The sequence below is a fragment of the Aquarana catesbeiana genome, linkage group LG05, assembly GCF_042186555.1.
Source record: "Aquarana catesbeiana isolate 2022-GZ linkage group LG05, ASM4218655v1, whole genome shotgun sequence".
NCBI classification, from domain to species: domain Eukaryota; kingdom Metazoa; phylum Chordata; class Amphibia; order Anura; family Ranidae; genus Aquarana; species Aquarana catesbeiana.
The window spans coordinates 594031312-594044568 of record NC_133328.1 but is presented as its reverse complement, the minus strand read 5'-3'; the positions used below and the strand labels follow the sequence as shown (position 1 = coordinate 594044568).

Here is a 13257-nt window from a genome sequence, read left to right as displayed (position 1 = left end):
CTATTTCCTCGGCAGTGATAGGTGCATTAAGCATACATCATTGTTTGGGGGAAATCTCAAGTAATTTTAAGAAGGCCATAAAATCCTCAAACTTTGCTGTGTAGAATGGGAATTAGGTTCGGTGGTCAAACAGTTATAAAGTCTCTGGTAGAAATTACCAAACACCTTAGACATACCACGGGGGGGCAATAGGTGGGGGTACCATCTGGCTGCATTAAATGATCAGGAATTGATAAGAATGGACCTGATTTAAGTCTGTTGACCAGCATCCTGTGTGGTTTGTTGGCAGACTCGTAATATTTTTGTCTAGACCACAGCAACGATTTAGATATCTTGCTCATGTTAAATGATTTAATGCAGTTACAGATCGAGACAACAGGTCGTAAGCGTTCCACTGTGGGGGGCTAAAGTAGGCGCATCTCTGCAGTCCTCAGCTGAGTGAGGAGCTAAGGTTTCAGCTTGGTGAATTCTCTTTTTAGGCGAGAGCCCGCAGAGATGCACTCACCTCTGAAAAAGACCTTATGGGCTTCCCACAAGGTGGAAATCTCCGATACCGAACCCTCATTTAATTGAAAAAATTCTGACAATTTTTTTTGCAGTTGAGTTTGTATTTTGGGATTTTGTATCAAGGAATCATTGAGACGCCAATGACATATTTTTCGGCGTTGGAGCAGATAGAACCATATCCAGGTTAATAGGTGCATGGTCCGACCAAGTGATAGGGTTTATCTCTGATGAGACTACATAAGGTAGTAGAGGGGCGGTTACAAGAAAATTATCCAGTCTAGAATATAGTTTATGAGGGGGGAAAAATAAATGTAAGTAAATGATGTGTTCTGGTGAATACAACATAGGAGAACAAACCGACCGTGGGGGTCTAGATAGGAAGAAAGAACACGTATTGGGCTGGAACAGTTAATTAGAATCCTAACTCCAGCTTTTCCAGAGGGGTCGGAAGCCATAAAGGCAGTAGAGAAATGCTTGGAGGCAAACTTAAAAGAACCCCTTCAGTCTCCTGAATCATAATCACATCCACCTTGGAAGACCTGAATTCCTTCAAAGCTATCCATCTTTTTTTAATGAAATTCAAGCCCTTCACATTGCAACAAAAGACTTTAAGAATCATGATATACTGTATCATAGAGGCATGTAGCTAATGATATACAGACAATAAGCAGACAAATACTGATCCATGGTGCAACAAACATGAAAAACATAGCATATATGTTGAAAAAGTGCAAAAAAACAGAGCTTAGAACCAAAAGAAGGTAAAAAAAAGACCTGAAAAAGGAGTTGGAAAATAACAACAAAAAAATGAAAAAATTATATAAAAACATTTTTTTGAGAGGCCTGAAGGGAAAAATATCTTCAGGAATCCAAGACAAAGGTCTAGGACAATGGTGAGGTGCATAGCTACCTGCAAGATCTAACGGTGAGGTCCCGTCTGCTCTGAGTAACATATAACAAAGTTCAGTGGGAGGCAGCCGGCGTAACAAAAAAAAAATAAAGAAAAACCTCAAAAAACCTGAAGGGGGGTCCTTCTAGATAGAGATAAACGACTCCTGCATTGGCATAGACAAACTAATCGCCGTCTGTCCATGTGATTGAAAAAGATCTGCTGAAGGTGGGAGGTAATCAGGTGGGGAATCTGGAAGGGTTAGTTCATTGAGGGGTTGAAGAGGTCTTCTGTGATCTCCGATGGACTGGAGTCCAAATCTTGGCTGGTGTCATGAGTGGTTTAGGGTTCGGGGCAGGAAATTGAAGTTCATCCTCAGGGATGGGTGGAAGTCCCAAATTGAGAATAAAGGCTTCATTTTCATGGAGGTCTCTTAACAAGAACTGGACACCATCTTTAGTGGCAGATAGGTGGAAGGGGAAGCCCCAGTGGTAGGGAACTTGATGGTTCTGTAAGTGAGTGGTGACAGGGCATAGACTGTGCCTTTTAGCCAATGTAATGGGGGGAAATATCACTGAAAATTTGGATCTTAGCCTACTTAATGTCTATGCGGGATTTATTACAAGTTGCAATAGTGAGAGCTTCCTTGCTTTCATAGTATTGAAAGCGAACAATAATGTCTCTCGGGTTGGAGCCAGGGGGAGGTTAGGGGGCCAGAGACCTGTGAGCTCTATTAAGGCGCCAGTCAATATCTGGGATATGGAGTGCCAAGGTGACAAACAGGCCCAGGAGATATGAATGCAGTTCTTTGTCACTGATAGTTTCAGGGACCCCATGGATCCTTACATTTTGACGACGTTCCCTATTCTCCAAATCTTCTTGTTGTAATTGGAGTTGTGAGACTGTGTGTTTAATAGCAGCATTATCTTCTTCCAAGACATGTACATACTGAACGAGTTTATAAAATTTGTTTTTTAAAGTATCGGTGCATTCCCAAATAGATCTATCTCCGCTTTGAACTCATGTGCAATTTTAACAACCTCTTTGGCAATGTTGTGAGTCAAGTCCTGGAGCAGGGATTGTAGCCTTAAGTCCAGCACAGCAACTGTCACTGCTGCTGTAGACTCAGGTAGCTGGGTTTGCTAGGACATGTGGTCCTCTAGGTGGAGCTCAGCGTCTTCCGGCGGGTCGGCTGGGCTACTAGAGGCCAAGGATTGCAGCCTACGGAGGAAGCGCTCCATGTGCTGGCTGGGCCAGGACTGTGACCACGGGATAAATCCTCAATATATATTTTTCTGGTAGCCAATCTTTCCCATAGGGTGCCCGGGGGGCCACTGGCTGCTGATGGTGTTGCTCCTGGGGCGGTGGATGCTGATTTAGCAGTGCTGGAGCTGCAGACAAGGAGACGGGAACCAGAGCTCGGCTCTCACACGTCCGCCATCTTACACGCCGCGCATGCATCCCTGCTCTTTACTCTTATTATTCATGTTTAGGTTCACTTTAATGCCTGCAAATTGGCCACTCAGTCACTGCTGCTGTTTCATAGAGTGGGGGGACAGTCTTTAACACTATGTAAGCTATGATTCTACTCCTATCCCTCAGTAGTAAATGGAGTGTTAGAGGGCAGGGGGAAAGATAAGTATAAGCTGCTGTGGGATGTGAATTACAGGGAAAAAAATATATATATACTCTTGCAGTGGGTCCCCCCCCACCAAGCTTCTTCTATTTGCTGCTAAACTGGTTGAAGCTCTCTAATGTCATCCAATACAATGCATGCCCATGAGTCTTGCATTGTATGGGAGGATGTCAAGCTTCTGAGGAAATGAGGGATAAGGTAAGAATATCACCTTATTCCTTATCCTCTAGACAAAATGCGCAGTTATCTCTTGCAGGAGGAAGAGTTCTGCTTTAAAGTAGACCTGCTGATTATTTCTACATTTACAAATGTCATATTTACACTTGAAACAATTATTATTATTATACAGGATTTATATAGCGCCAACAGTTTGCGCAGCGCTTAACAAAATGAAGACAGACATCACAATTTAGTACAAGAGGAATCAGAGGGCCCTCCTTGTTAGAGTTCACAATCTAAGAGGGAGGGTCAATTGATACAAAAGGCAATAGCTGTGGAGAATGAGCTGATGGAAAAAGTAAAACAGTGTATTAGTTAGAAGCATGATACGCTTCCTTAAAGAGTAGGGTTTTAGGGATTGTCTAAAAATGGATAGATTAGGGGACAGTTGGACAAATTGGGGTAGGGAGTTCCAAAGGATGGGAGAAGCTCTGAAGAAATCCTGGAGGCGAGCATGGGCGGAGGTGACAAGGGAGCTGGAGAGCAGGAGGCCTTGGGAGGACTGAAGAGAGAGGCTTGGTTGGTATTTTGAGAGTAGGTTAGTGATGTAGCTGGGGGCAGAGTTTTGGATGACTTTGTAAATTATTGGCCCACCCCTGTCAGCCACTGGAGCAGTACAAAAGAAAAGATAAGGGAGTTCTGGCTTTAGTTAATCCCACTATATATATCTATACAGTATATACAGTATATATATATATATATATATATATATATATATATATATAGATATACAGTATATCTATATATATATATATATATATATATATATATATATATATATATATATATATATATATATATATATATTGCTATTCGGGCCTAGTTCCCCCACTTACAGCATGCATAGCCATCACACAGCCTGTTCAGCGCTGTTCCTTTGGCTCAAGAATCAGTCAAGGGGTTTCTTTTTTGAGAATTTTATTGGGAATAGGAACTTGAATAGGGATGGGTTGCATGGGATACCCCAGAACTTTAAATGCACACTTAAAAGACAGCTCAGTCCCAGAATGTTGGATTCCCTTCCACAAACTTTTTTCTGGCTTCTCTTAGTCTCTATACCAGGCTCTCTTCTAAGCTAAGCTTAGCTGGGACTTTGATTTCCTCAAAGGCTTCTCAGCTTCCTCTCTCAACCTTCCTCTCTCTGCTTGAGGGGCAGAGCCCCCAGCACAGGACTCTCCTCCTGAAAGTCTTGACTCTGCACTTTGCTGCCAGGCCTCAGGGCATTTATGGGCTCTCCCTCCACCTTCTGGACACACCTTCCCATGGATTGGCTGAAGCTTCATAAATATTCTGATTGCTGGTTCTGCTCTCCTTCCCACTATACTTCCAGAAATCTCTAGAAGACGGGGAAAGTAGCATAACAGCAGCCTGTGGGACACTGAACAGCCCCAAGTATTCAACCCCTGCTCCACTGTTTACAGAGGAGCTGACTAAATATACCTAGCAGCCTACACTGAACTAGGAGGATGCTACATCTACTGTATATATAAGTGATTTAATATATGTTTGTTTGTTCTAAAGGAACTTTATCATATTATGTTTTAAAGACATATACTTAAATATTAACATAGAAAAAAGCTCTTATTATCACCACTTATTGTTCACTTTTTGCCTTGTTTTTTCATAGCTCTTATGTGGTTTTACAAATGCATCTTTGATTAGCTTAGTTTTTACAATGGCATTTACAGCATATTAGTATACTGTTTGATATTTACTCCATGGTCACCTGAATACCAGCTTTATGACAGTGAGGTCTGAACATTGTAATCGTTAATTGTCAGTTCCCTCTAAATATATGCTCTAAATCCCTTGTAATCAGATTCAATCACTCAACGGTTCCATTTGTTTTCATGTTAAGTTAAAGAGAGGAAAGGGTATTAGACCATGGGGAACAACATGTTACTCTATCGATAATCTTTAAACAAGAATGAATCTCTGTCAAACAAGACTTTCCAAATCTGCTGGATAGGTATAAGAATAGAGCAAGGAAAATAATTGCTCTAGGGTCAGTCCTAACAGCAGCAAAGGTGAATGTAGTGTTTTTCAACATCCAATTATAGAAAACCACACAGTAACTGCTATGCTGAACAGCCAGGAAATAGGTAATAGCGATCTGCAACTGTGACATATTACACATTTTAAAAAGAGACTGTGCTTCTTGGAAGTGAAGCTTTAAATAGAACATTGAATTGTGGAAAACAATGTAGCTATAAGACAGCAGGGATTTTTTTCCTTTCTTTTCCCAATATTTTGTAAAGTTTAGGTTCAGGCAAAATAAAAACTAGAGTTAATTAATTCATGTATCCATCAAAAAGCATTAGATGCATATTTAAATGTAACTAATATAAGTACTTGTGTCTGTCTTGATATCAGCCTTTGGCAATCTGATCAGACTGAGAGAGAGAGAGAGAGAGAGATTGAGTTCTCTTATCCAGTTGAGCTTCAATGCAAAGCATATGTGACAGCAGGAGAATGCAGAATAAGCAGAGGGTTGGTTCATCCATGTGTGCTACAATTCTTTAGTTGTTTAGCTAGATAGATTAACCAAACTAATGGTGCACTGGAGATTCAGGGCAGACCCCACATTTGGCTGTGTTATCTAGCAGGGGTACGTGGATCACAAAGCTGGTGACATAAAAATGACAAACTCTTTGGCAGGTAATAGCAAAGTATGGCAAACTCTTTGGCAGGTATTATGCAAGTAGTAACTTGCAGTTAGCTTTAAATTTAAATTGCTATATGAATTTATAACCCAAACTACAGGACTTCTATGCATGTGCACAGTGCACCTAATTTTATCTTGTATGTCTAGTTTACGCTTGCTATGTATTGTATGATAAGGAAATCTGTTGCAATTGCAATGAAGATTAATATTTTAAAACTAAGTTCCTGGCCCACTTTACCAACTTCGAAGTTATAAACAGAAAAGTCAGTGCTACTACCCATACACCATATAGATAGCAGAGCTCCCAGGTGCTCGATTCACAGTCGCTGGCTGAGTAGAGTAATGTAGAAAAGAAAGATCATTATGACAAAGGCTGAAACACGTCAGCTGGCTTAATCTGCATTTGTTCACTGTGGCTATTCAATAAAATGAAGACATTTTCTACACTATGCACAAGTTGCAATAATTGTTTATCACATTATCCCATGATCTGGTGTTTTGGTGTTTGGAAGTTCATTGACTGATTTGGAATCATACACATTGAATGTGACAGTATGCATTAAATTATAGCTATAAAAAGCAAGCATATCAGGACCCTATGTCTTTTAATAGCAGATTAACAAAGTTCTTTTACTGTTTGTGGACAACTGACCTTCGCACATATACCAGATGGTTGGCGATCTCATTCAAAAACCATGGACATTAACAAAGATTTAAAGCCTAACTCTAGGTTTGATTGAACTTGAAATAGTTCCTTTGGTCCAAACAGGTCCAAACAAGCTATTTACTTCACTAAGGGCTTTCTTTGGCTTCAACACACATTAACAGCTAGTTTACACTTGCTTCAAAACAAGGCTTCGGAGAGGGTTTGTTAAAGCTCTCTGAACACTGTCAGAGAGCGTTCACAGAATAAAATGGTTAGTTTACAGTCCTGTTTACACCTGCTTTTGCTTTGCTTTGCTTCTGCTTCACTTCAAAAATTATACCCCATGTAGCTTTAGTGGTGCTTCAAAGCATCTTGAAACCACCCCGAAGCCTCATCGAAGCCCCACGAAGCCTCACCGAAGCCCCACTGATGCCCCATCGAAGTTCTACCAAAGCCTCATGGAAGCACCAAACAAAAGCAAGGTGTAAACAGGACTGTAAGCTAACCATTTTTTTTAGTGACAGGGGCTTTGACTGGCGTTCAGAGAGTTTTAACAAATTGTGTCCGAAGCCATGTTTTGAAGCAAGTGTAAACTAGCCCTAACAGGTGTGTTTGCTATGAGCACTGTATAAACTGTGTATATACAGTATACAGCGCTGAAGTTCCAGTAGCGGTATGGGGACTTCCTGTCACATTTCTGAAACAAAATTGAGTTGCACAGAGGGCTTCTCAGCCACTCAAAGGAAAATTTGTACAGGTATGTTCTGAATATAAGGCTTCCTCTGGCTGAGGTGAAGAGACTGATGTCATTTGCCTGCCCCTCCACCTCAGCCAGTCAGTATTGTATTCATTAAAAAATTACAAAGCTTCCTCTGAATGGCTGAGCAGCGCTCAGCTAGACTCAATTTTGTGCTAGGAACAGGACATAGTACTGTATGCTGTTTTAGCCAATGCTATGCACAGTTTATACAGCACTGAAAGCAAGCGCACCTGTCAGTGAAGGAAATGGTTTGTTTGGACCTGTTCAAACAAACCTACAATTAAGCTTTAACAACCCCCCCTTCCCTATTACAACTACACCAGCCTCCACTCTTTGGAGAAGGATTTCCACAAGATTTTGGACTGTGTCTGCGTGAATTTGTGTCCATTCAGCCAAGTTGTGAGGTCGTTGCAGGGTACTTGAGTCTACACAAAACTCATCAAGCTATGTCTTTATGGTGCTAGCTTTGTGCACAGAGACATATTCATACTGGAGCAGTAAAGTGCGTTCTTCAAGTGATGTGTCACAAGTTTGAAAGTACATTAGTCTAGAACAAGCATGTCAACTTGGTATTATATAGGCTATATTTAACCCTCTAGCCTTACCCTCTGTGGCCCTTAATTAGTTTAAGTATACTCCCAGCTATTCTACTATATTCTCACTATTTTACTTTGGAGAGATTTCCCCTCATTTGCTATTACAGAACAGAAAGTGAAGGGAAATTTCTATTCCTCAGCACAGTCAAAAAAAATAACTTGTTGGGGTTTTTAATCATTTCATACTCTAAAATAAAGGTTTTAGCTTTACATACACTTCTAACAATACCCTTCACAAAAAAAAACACCTGGGCTGAATAATTTGGAGGGATATCCTCATTCTCTTGACTTCAACTGAGCTTTAATGCATTCATTTAAATAATTTCAATTTGAATGAATCTTTTCCAGTTACAATACTTTTGTTGCCTGCTTATTTGAGTTTTATACTTCAATTCAGCTTCATTTGCAATCACACATTACTAATTTTATGCCAAAATTACTTGTACTTTTTATGAATGGCTAACAAATGTGTTCTTTTTCTTGATCTTCATGTCCCCTGGCAGCTGTTAGCTGTGGTCACCCTGGCAGTCCAATTTATGGAAGAACAAGTGGCAGTGGCTTTAATTACAATGACGTTGTAACATTCTCCTGCAACATGGGATATGTTATGCAAGGTCCAACTCGGGCACAGTGCCAAGCCAACCGGCAATGGAGTCATCCTCCTCCTATTTGTAAAGGTAAGAAAGACATGAAATAGCTGTGATTTTGCTTCCTATTAAATGGACACTTGTTAACTATTTTTATTGCTGTTTCTAAATATGAATCATGACAGCTGGGTTGAGGATGATTTTTTTTTTTTTTTTTTTTTAAATTATGGCCAGCATTTAATTCAAACTCTAGTTTTATGTAGAAAAAAATCCCCTCTAGGTTGATCATATAAATTGTGAAGATAAAATGCTGAACCCTGGAGACAAAAACTTTTATTTAAAATATAGTCCTTAATAGCAACAAAGGTATAAAAAGTATAAATACACTATGATAAAAGAGCTGTGGAAGGGACCACTAAAGTCTGCCTGCCTAAAGCTAAGTGATGATGAGACCTGTCACCCTGAACAAGGAGAGACAGCAGCAGTGACAGGTCTTTATTACAGGAAGTTTCTTCACACAGTTTCACACTGGATTATTGCATAGACCTTGAAGAAATACACAAATGCATCAAGATTCAATTATCTATACACTCACATCCAAATATTATTTAACCACTTCCTGCCCGGCCTATAGTAGAATCACGGCTGGGCGGTGGCTCAGTTATCCTGATTGGGTGTCTTATGACGTCCAGCAGGATAACAACCGCCGCGAGCCCGTGGGGGTGCGCATTGCGGCGATCGGTGGTGCGGTGTGTCAGTTTGACACATCGCTACATCGATCTCGATAAAGAACCTCTGAAGGAGGCTCTTTACCACGTGATCAGCCGTGTCCAATCATGGCTGATCACAATGTAAACAGGAAGAGCCGTTGATCGGCTTTTCCTCACTCGCATCTGACAGACACGAGTAGAGGAGAGCCGATCGGCGGCTCTCCTGACAGGGGGGTCTCTGCTGATTGTTTATCAGCATTTCCCCCCATGGATGCCTACACTGGACCACCAGGACTACCACAACATATGGATCACCATGGATGCCACCCTAGACCACCAGGGATTCCAGTAAGTGCCCAAACAATGCCAATCAGTGCCCACACATATTGCCAGTCAGTGCCAGTAAGTCAGTGGCTGACAGGTGTCTTCTCATCAGTGATGCCCAGCAGTGCCATCTATCAGTGTCCATTAGTACCACCCATCAGTGTCCATCAGTGCCACCTATTAGTATCCATCCATGCCTATCAGTGCCCACCCATGCCACCCATCAGTGCCACCCATAAGTACCCATCAGTGCCACCTGTCAGTGCCCATCAGTGCAGCCTATCAATGCCCATCAGTGCTGCATACCAGTGCCACCTGTCAGTGCCCATCAGTGCCACCTATCAGTGCCCATCAGTGCCACCTATCAGTGCCCATCATCAGTGCCCATCAGTGCCACCTCATCAGTGCCAACTCATTGGTGCCACCTCATCAGTGCCCATCAGTGCCACCTTATCAATGCCCATTAGTGCAGCCTCATCAGTGCCCATCAGTGAAGGAGAAAACATTTATTCACAAAATTATATAACAGAAACAAAGAAAAACTTTTTTTTTTTCAACATTTTTGGTCTTTTTTTTATTTGTTGCGCAATAAATAAAAATGCCAACCATGATCAAATACCATCAAAAGAAAGCTCAATTTGTGGGAACAAAATGATAAAAAATTATTTGTTTGGGTACAGTGTAGCATGGCCGTGCAATTGTCATTCAAAGTGCGACAGCGCTGAAAGCTGAAAATTGGCTTGGGCAGGAAGGGACAAAAGTGCCTGGTATTGAAGTGGTTAATATTTGCTTATTTATGAGGTCAACTTTAACCACTTTTACTGTAGACCCTAAAATATGTGAAACCACAAAACAATGTCAAAAGTAGCTACAATTTGAAAATATGCAGCACATAGGGTTATTTAACATAGCAAAAACCACAAATGCCTTTCAGCCTCCAGAATTTTTGTCTCATGGCCCTGTCTTTTCCTCCTTAAGACAGAGCTACCTCAGTCTCAGCTCCTCTGCTGAGGAGAATAGAGAGAGAGCAGCTCGTTCTAAGCATAGCCGTATGTCGATTTTATTCTAAAAACAGACAAATGGCAACTTACAAGATCCAAAAGTAAAATAGGCTCATCCTAAAGAGAGGCAGACACAACTGCAGCTGGCTGCTGGTATGCACTCTCTGCCCTGCAGTGAATGGAGTCTCTGGTGGTCTGGGAGCCCTGGGGAGGCAGCAATGACAACAAGCACAGGGAGTCATAGGCGTGTGCAGGGGGTGTGCCGAGTGTGCCTGGGCACACCCTAATCAAACCGTGCACCAGGGCCACTGATAAGGCACTAAAGCTGGCCCTCCTATACCGGCCCTGGGTCCTATCAGTTCAAAAGGGGGGCCCAGGTACCTTCCGAGTAGGAGGACCAGCTGAACTACCTTATTGCAGACACTGATTATCTTGTTCCTCCCCCTGTAGCACTCCCAGCTTCTCCTCATCTTCCTCCCTCCAGCTGTGTTGCAGGGGGAAGGGGCTGTTAAATATGTCATTTACTGGACCCTTCCTGTTCTGAATGAACACAGTGAGCAATTGGTACCTATTGCTCCTGTGTCTATTCATCACTGAAGTATAGTAAACTGTGTTTACTATACTTCATTTTGCATATTAATAGGGAGCCTGTAAGTGCTTCCTGTTCATTCATCTGTGCAGCTAAGGCTCAGTCTTAAATGTGAGACATCTTGGTTCTGTTAAGACCCCTGATATTTCACCAAAGCCCCCCAACAGGGCACTTAAAAAAAAATAAAGAAAAAAAAAAAGTAAAAAAAAGATAAATGAAAAATTCTAAAAAATATTGTTTTGCTCTCTATAATTTCTGCCATGGCATCACATGACAGCCGTGGCATGTGCAAAATAAAGAAAAAAAAAAGTAAAAAAAAGATAAATGAAAAATTCTAAAAAATATTGTTTTGCTCTCTATAATTTCTGCCATGGCATCACATGACAGCCGTGGCATGTGCATACCCCTAGCCACTGTCTCTGTTGATCTGTATTTGAGCTTTAGGGTGCACAGGCTGCACGCACCTATGCTAGGAGTGGTGGGCATGGCATGCATGCGGAACATGCATGCTCCTTCATCAGGCCTTCAGCCCCTCTGCTGTACTGATTCCAGACTGGACCTTTTGTCTGCCTACATATAGGCTGTTACATGGTTAGCTCAGACACACTTGGCTGTTTGGGTGGAGGACTACTTCAGTCCTTTCACAGTCTCCAACTATCATTCTTAGATGTTGGTCTGGCTCAGAAGCCTGTTTGTTTAGGCCAGACAATGTTATGGTTATTTTTACCTACCTCACTTATACGCTTAATGATACATAACATAAGTGATTAAAACCTTTTATCTCTATATGAATCAACCAATGCGGTTGCAGCTATAACCCATGAAATCAATAAGGAATGATAATGGTGCTAAATACAAAGATTTAATTTATTTGTACAGAAAAGAAACGTTAGAATAATCAGATATTACCAAACATAACATAGTGATGTTATAAATAAAGCATTGCCAGTCTATAAAGATAATTAATGCAAAAAGGAGATATGGTTACAATTGACATACAGATGCTATCAAGGTATTAAGGCAAATCCTAGGATAGAGTTAGAGAAAAGAAAAGAGAAATAAGATAATGTGGATACATTACATAGACAGCCCTTACATGACCATGCTTGCCTGGGGGGGCACACCAAGAGGAAGAAGAGGTGTTTAGCTCTCTGTACTGCTTTTATACCCCCCCTGCCCCTATTTCCACCCATCCAGGTGCTACCCCCCTGGAACCTTGTCATTGGTCCAGAATTGCATCAAATTCTGATTGGCAGTAATTTCAAGTCTAGTTGGTCATCATGCTTCTCACATAAGCATTAGACTCTCTTCCGTGCATCTCTGTCTGAAACATGATTACATTCGTCAAGTCTATCTGTTGCTTTAAAACAGTCAGACCATTTTGATCTTAGCCTAAATTAGCATTTCAAAGACTTATGATCAGATGGAGACACAATGTCTGCTCCTCACCCCAATGACAATAGTGTAACTTTAAATAAAATAATATATCCCTGCTTAGGCCAAGGGGAAATTAGGTGTGCAGCCTACCCTGCTAGGTCCCCAATAGGGGATTAGAGTGATAATAGTGCAAGTATGAGGGTAAATGGCACTACCTATATAATGAAAGACGAAAGTCCCTATTCACTTGTTAGGTGCTATGTGCCCCTATAGTGACTATTGAATGTGCATATACCAATGATGCAATCCTAATAAATTACTAATGTGCATGTGCTAATGTTGCAAACCTCACTAGGTTGCCAAAAAAAACTAGATATAAATAGATGTTTAGAAGTGATATAAAAAACGTGATACTACAATAACAAAAATACAGGTATATGAAAATAAATAAATAAATCAAATAAAAATCAAATAAAAATTATAAATAGTCCCAAAAGTGTAAGACAAATATAAAATATTAAAAAATAGTTGAAATTATATGAAACGACTCCCAAAAATTAGCATGCCAAGTCCAAAAAATACATCAAAAATCAATCCAACCAAAGTCTTATATGATAGTTAAGTGCTTGGTGACGATACACAGGAACAAAATCCAGGTGAATTTTAAGTGCTCCCCCTCTTGGGTCACCACTTACCAGCTCCAGTAACCCCTACAGCGGTATCTCACAGAGCATATAGGCTTGATGCACCG

General features: G+C 41.0%; 1 protein-coding gene across 1 annotated transcript in view; it reads left to right on the top strand.

Annotated features, from left to right (window-relative positions):
* The window catches only part of CSMD3 (CUB and Sushi multiple domains 3), a 1635173-nt gene that overhangs the window by 1473983 nt on the left and 147933 nt on the right, over nt 1–13257 (top strand). The window contains exon 55 of the mRNA XM_073632169.1: nt 8422–8595. Within this exon, the coding sequence (XP_073488270.1) occupies nt 8422–8595 (174 nt within the window). The remainder of the gene's footprint in view (nt 1–8421; nt 8596–13257) is intronic.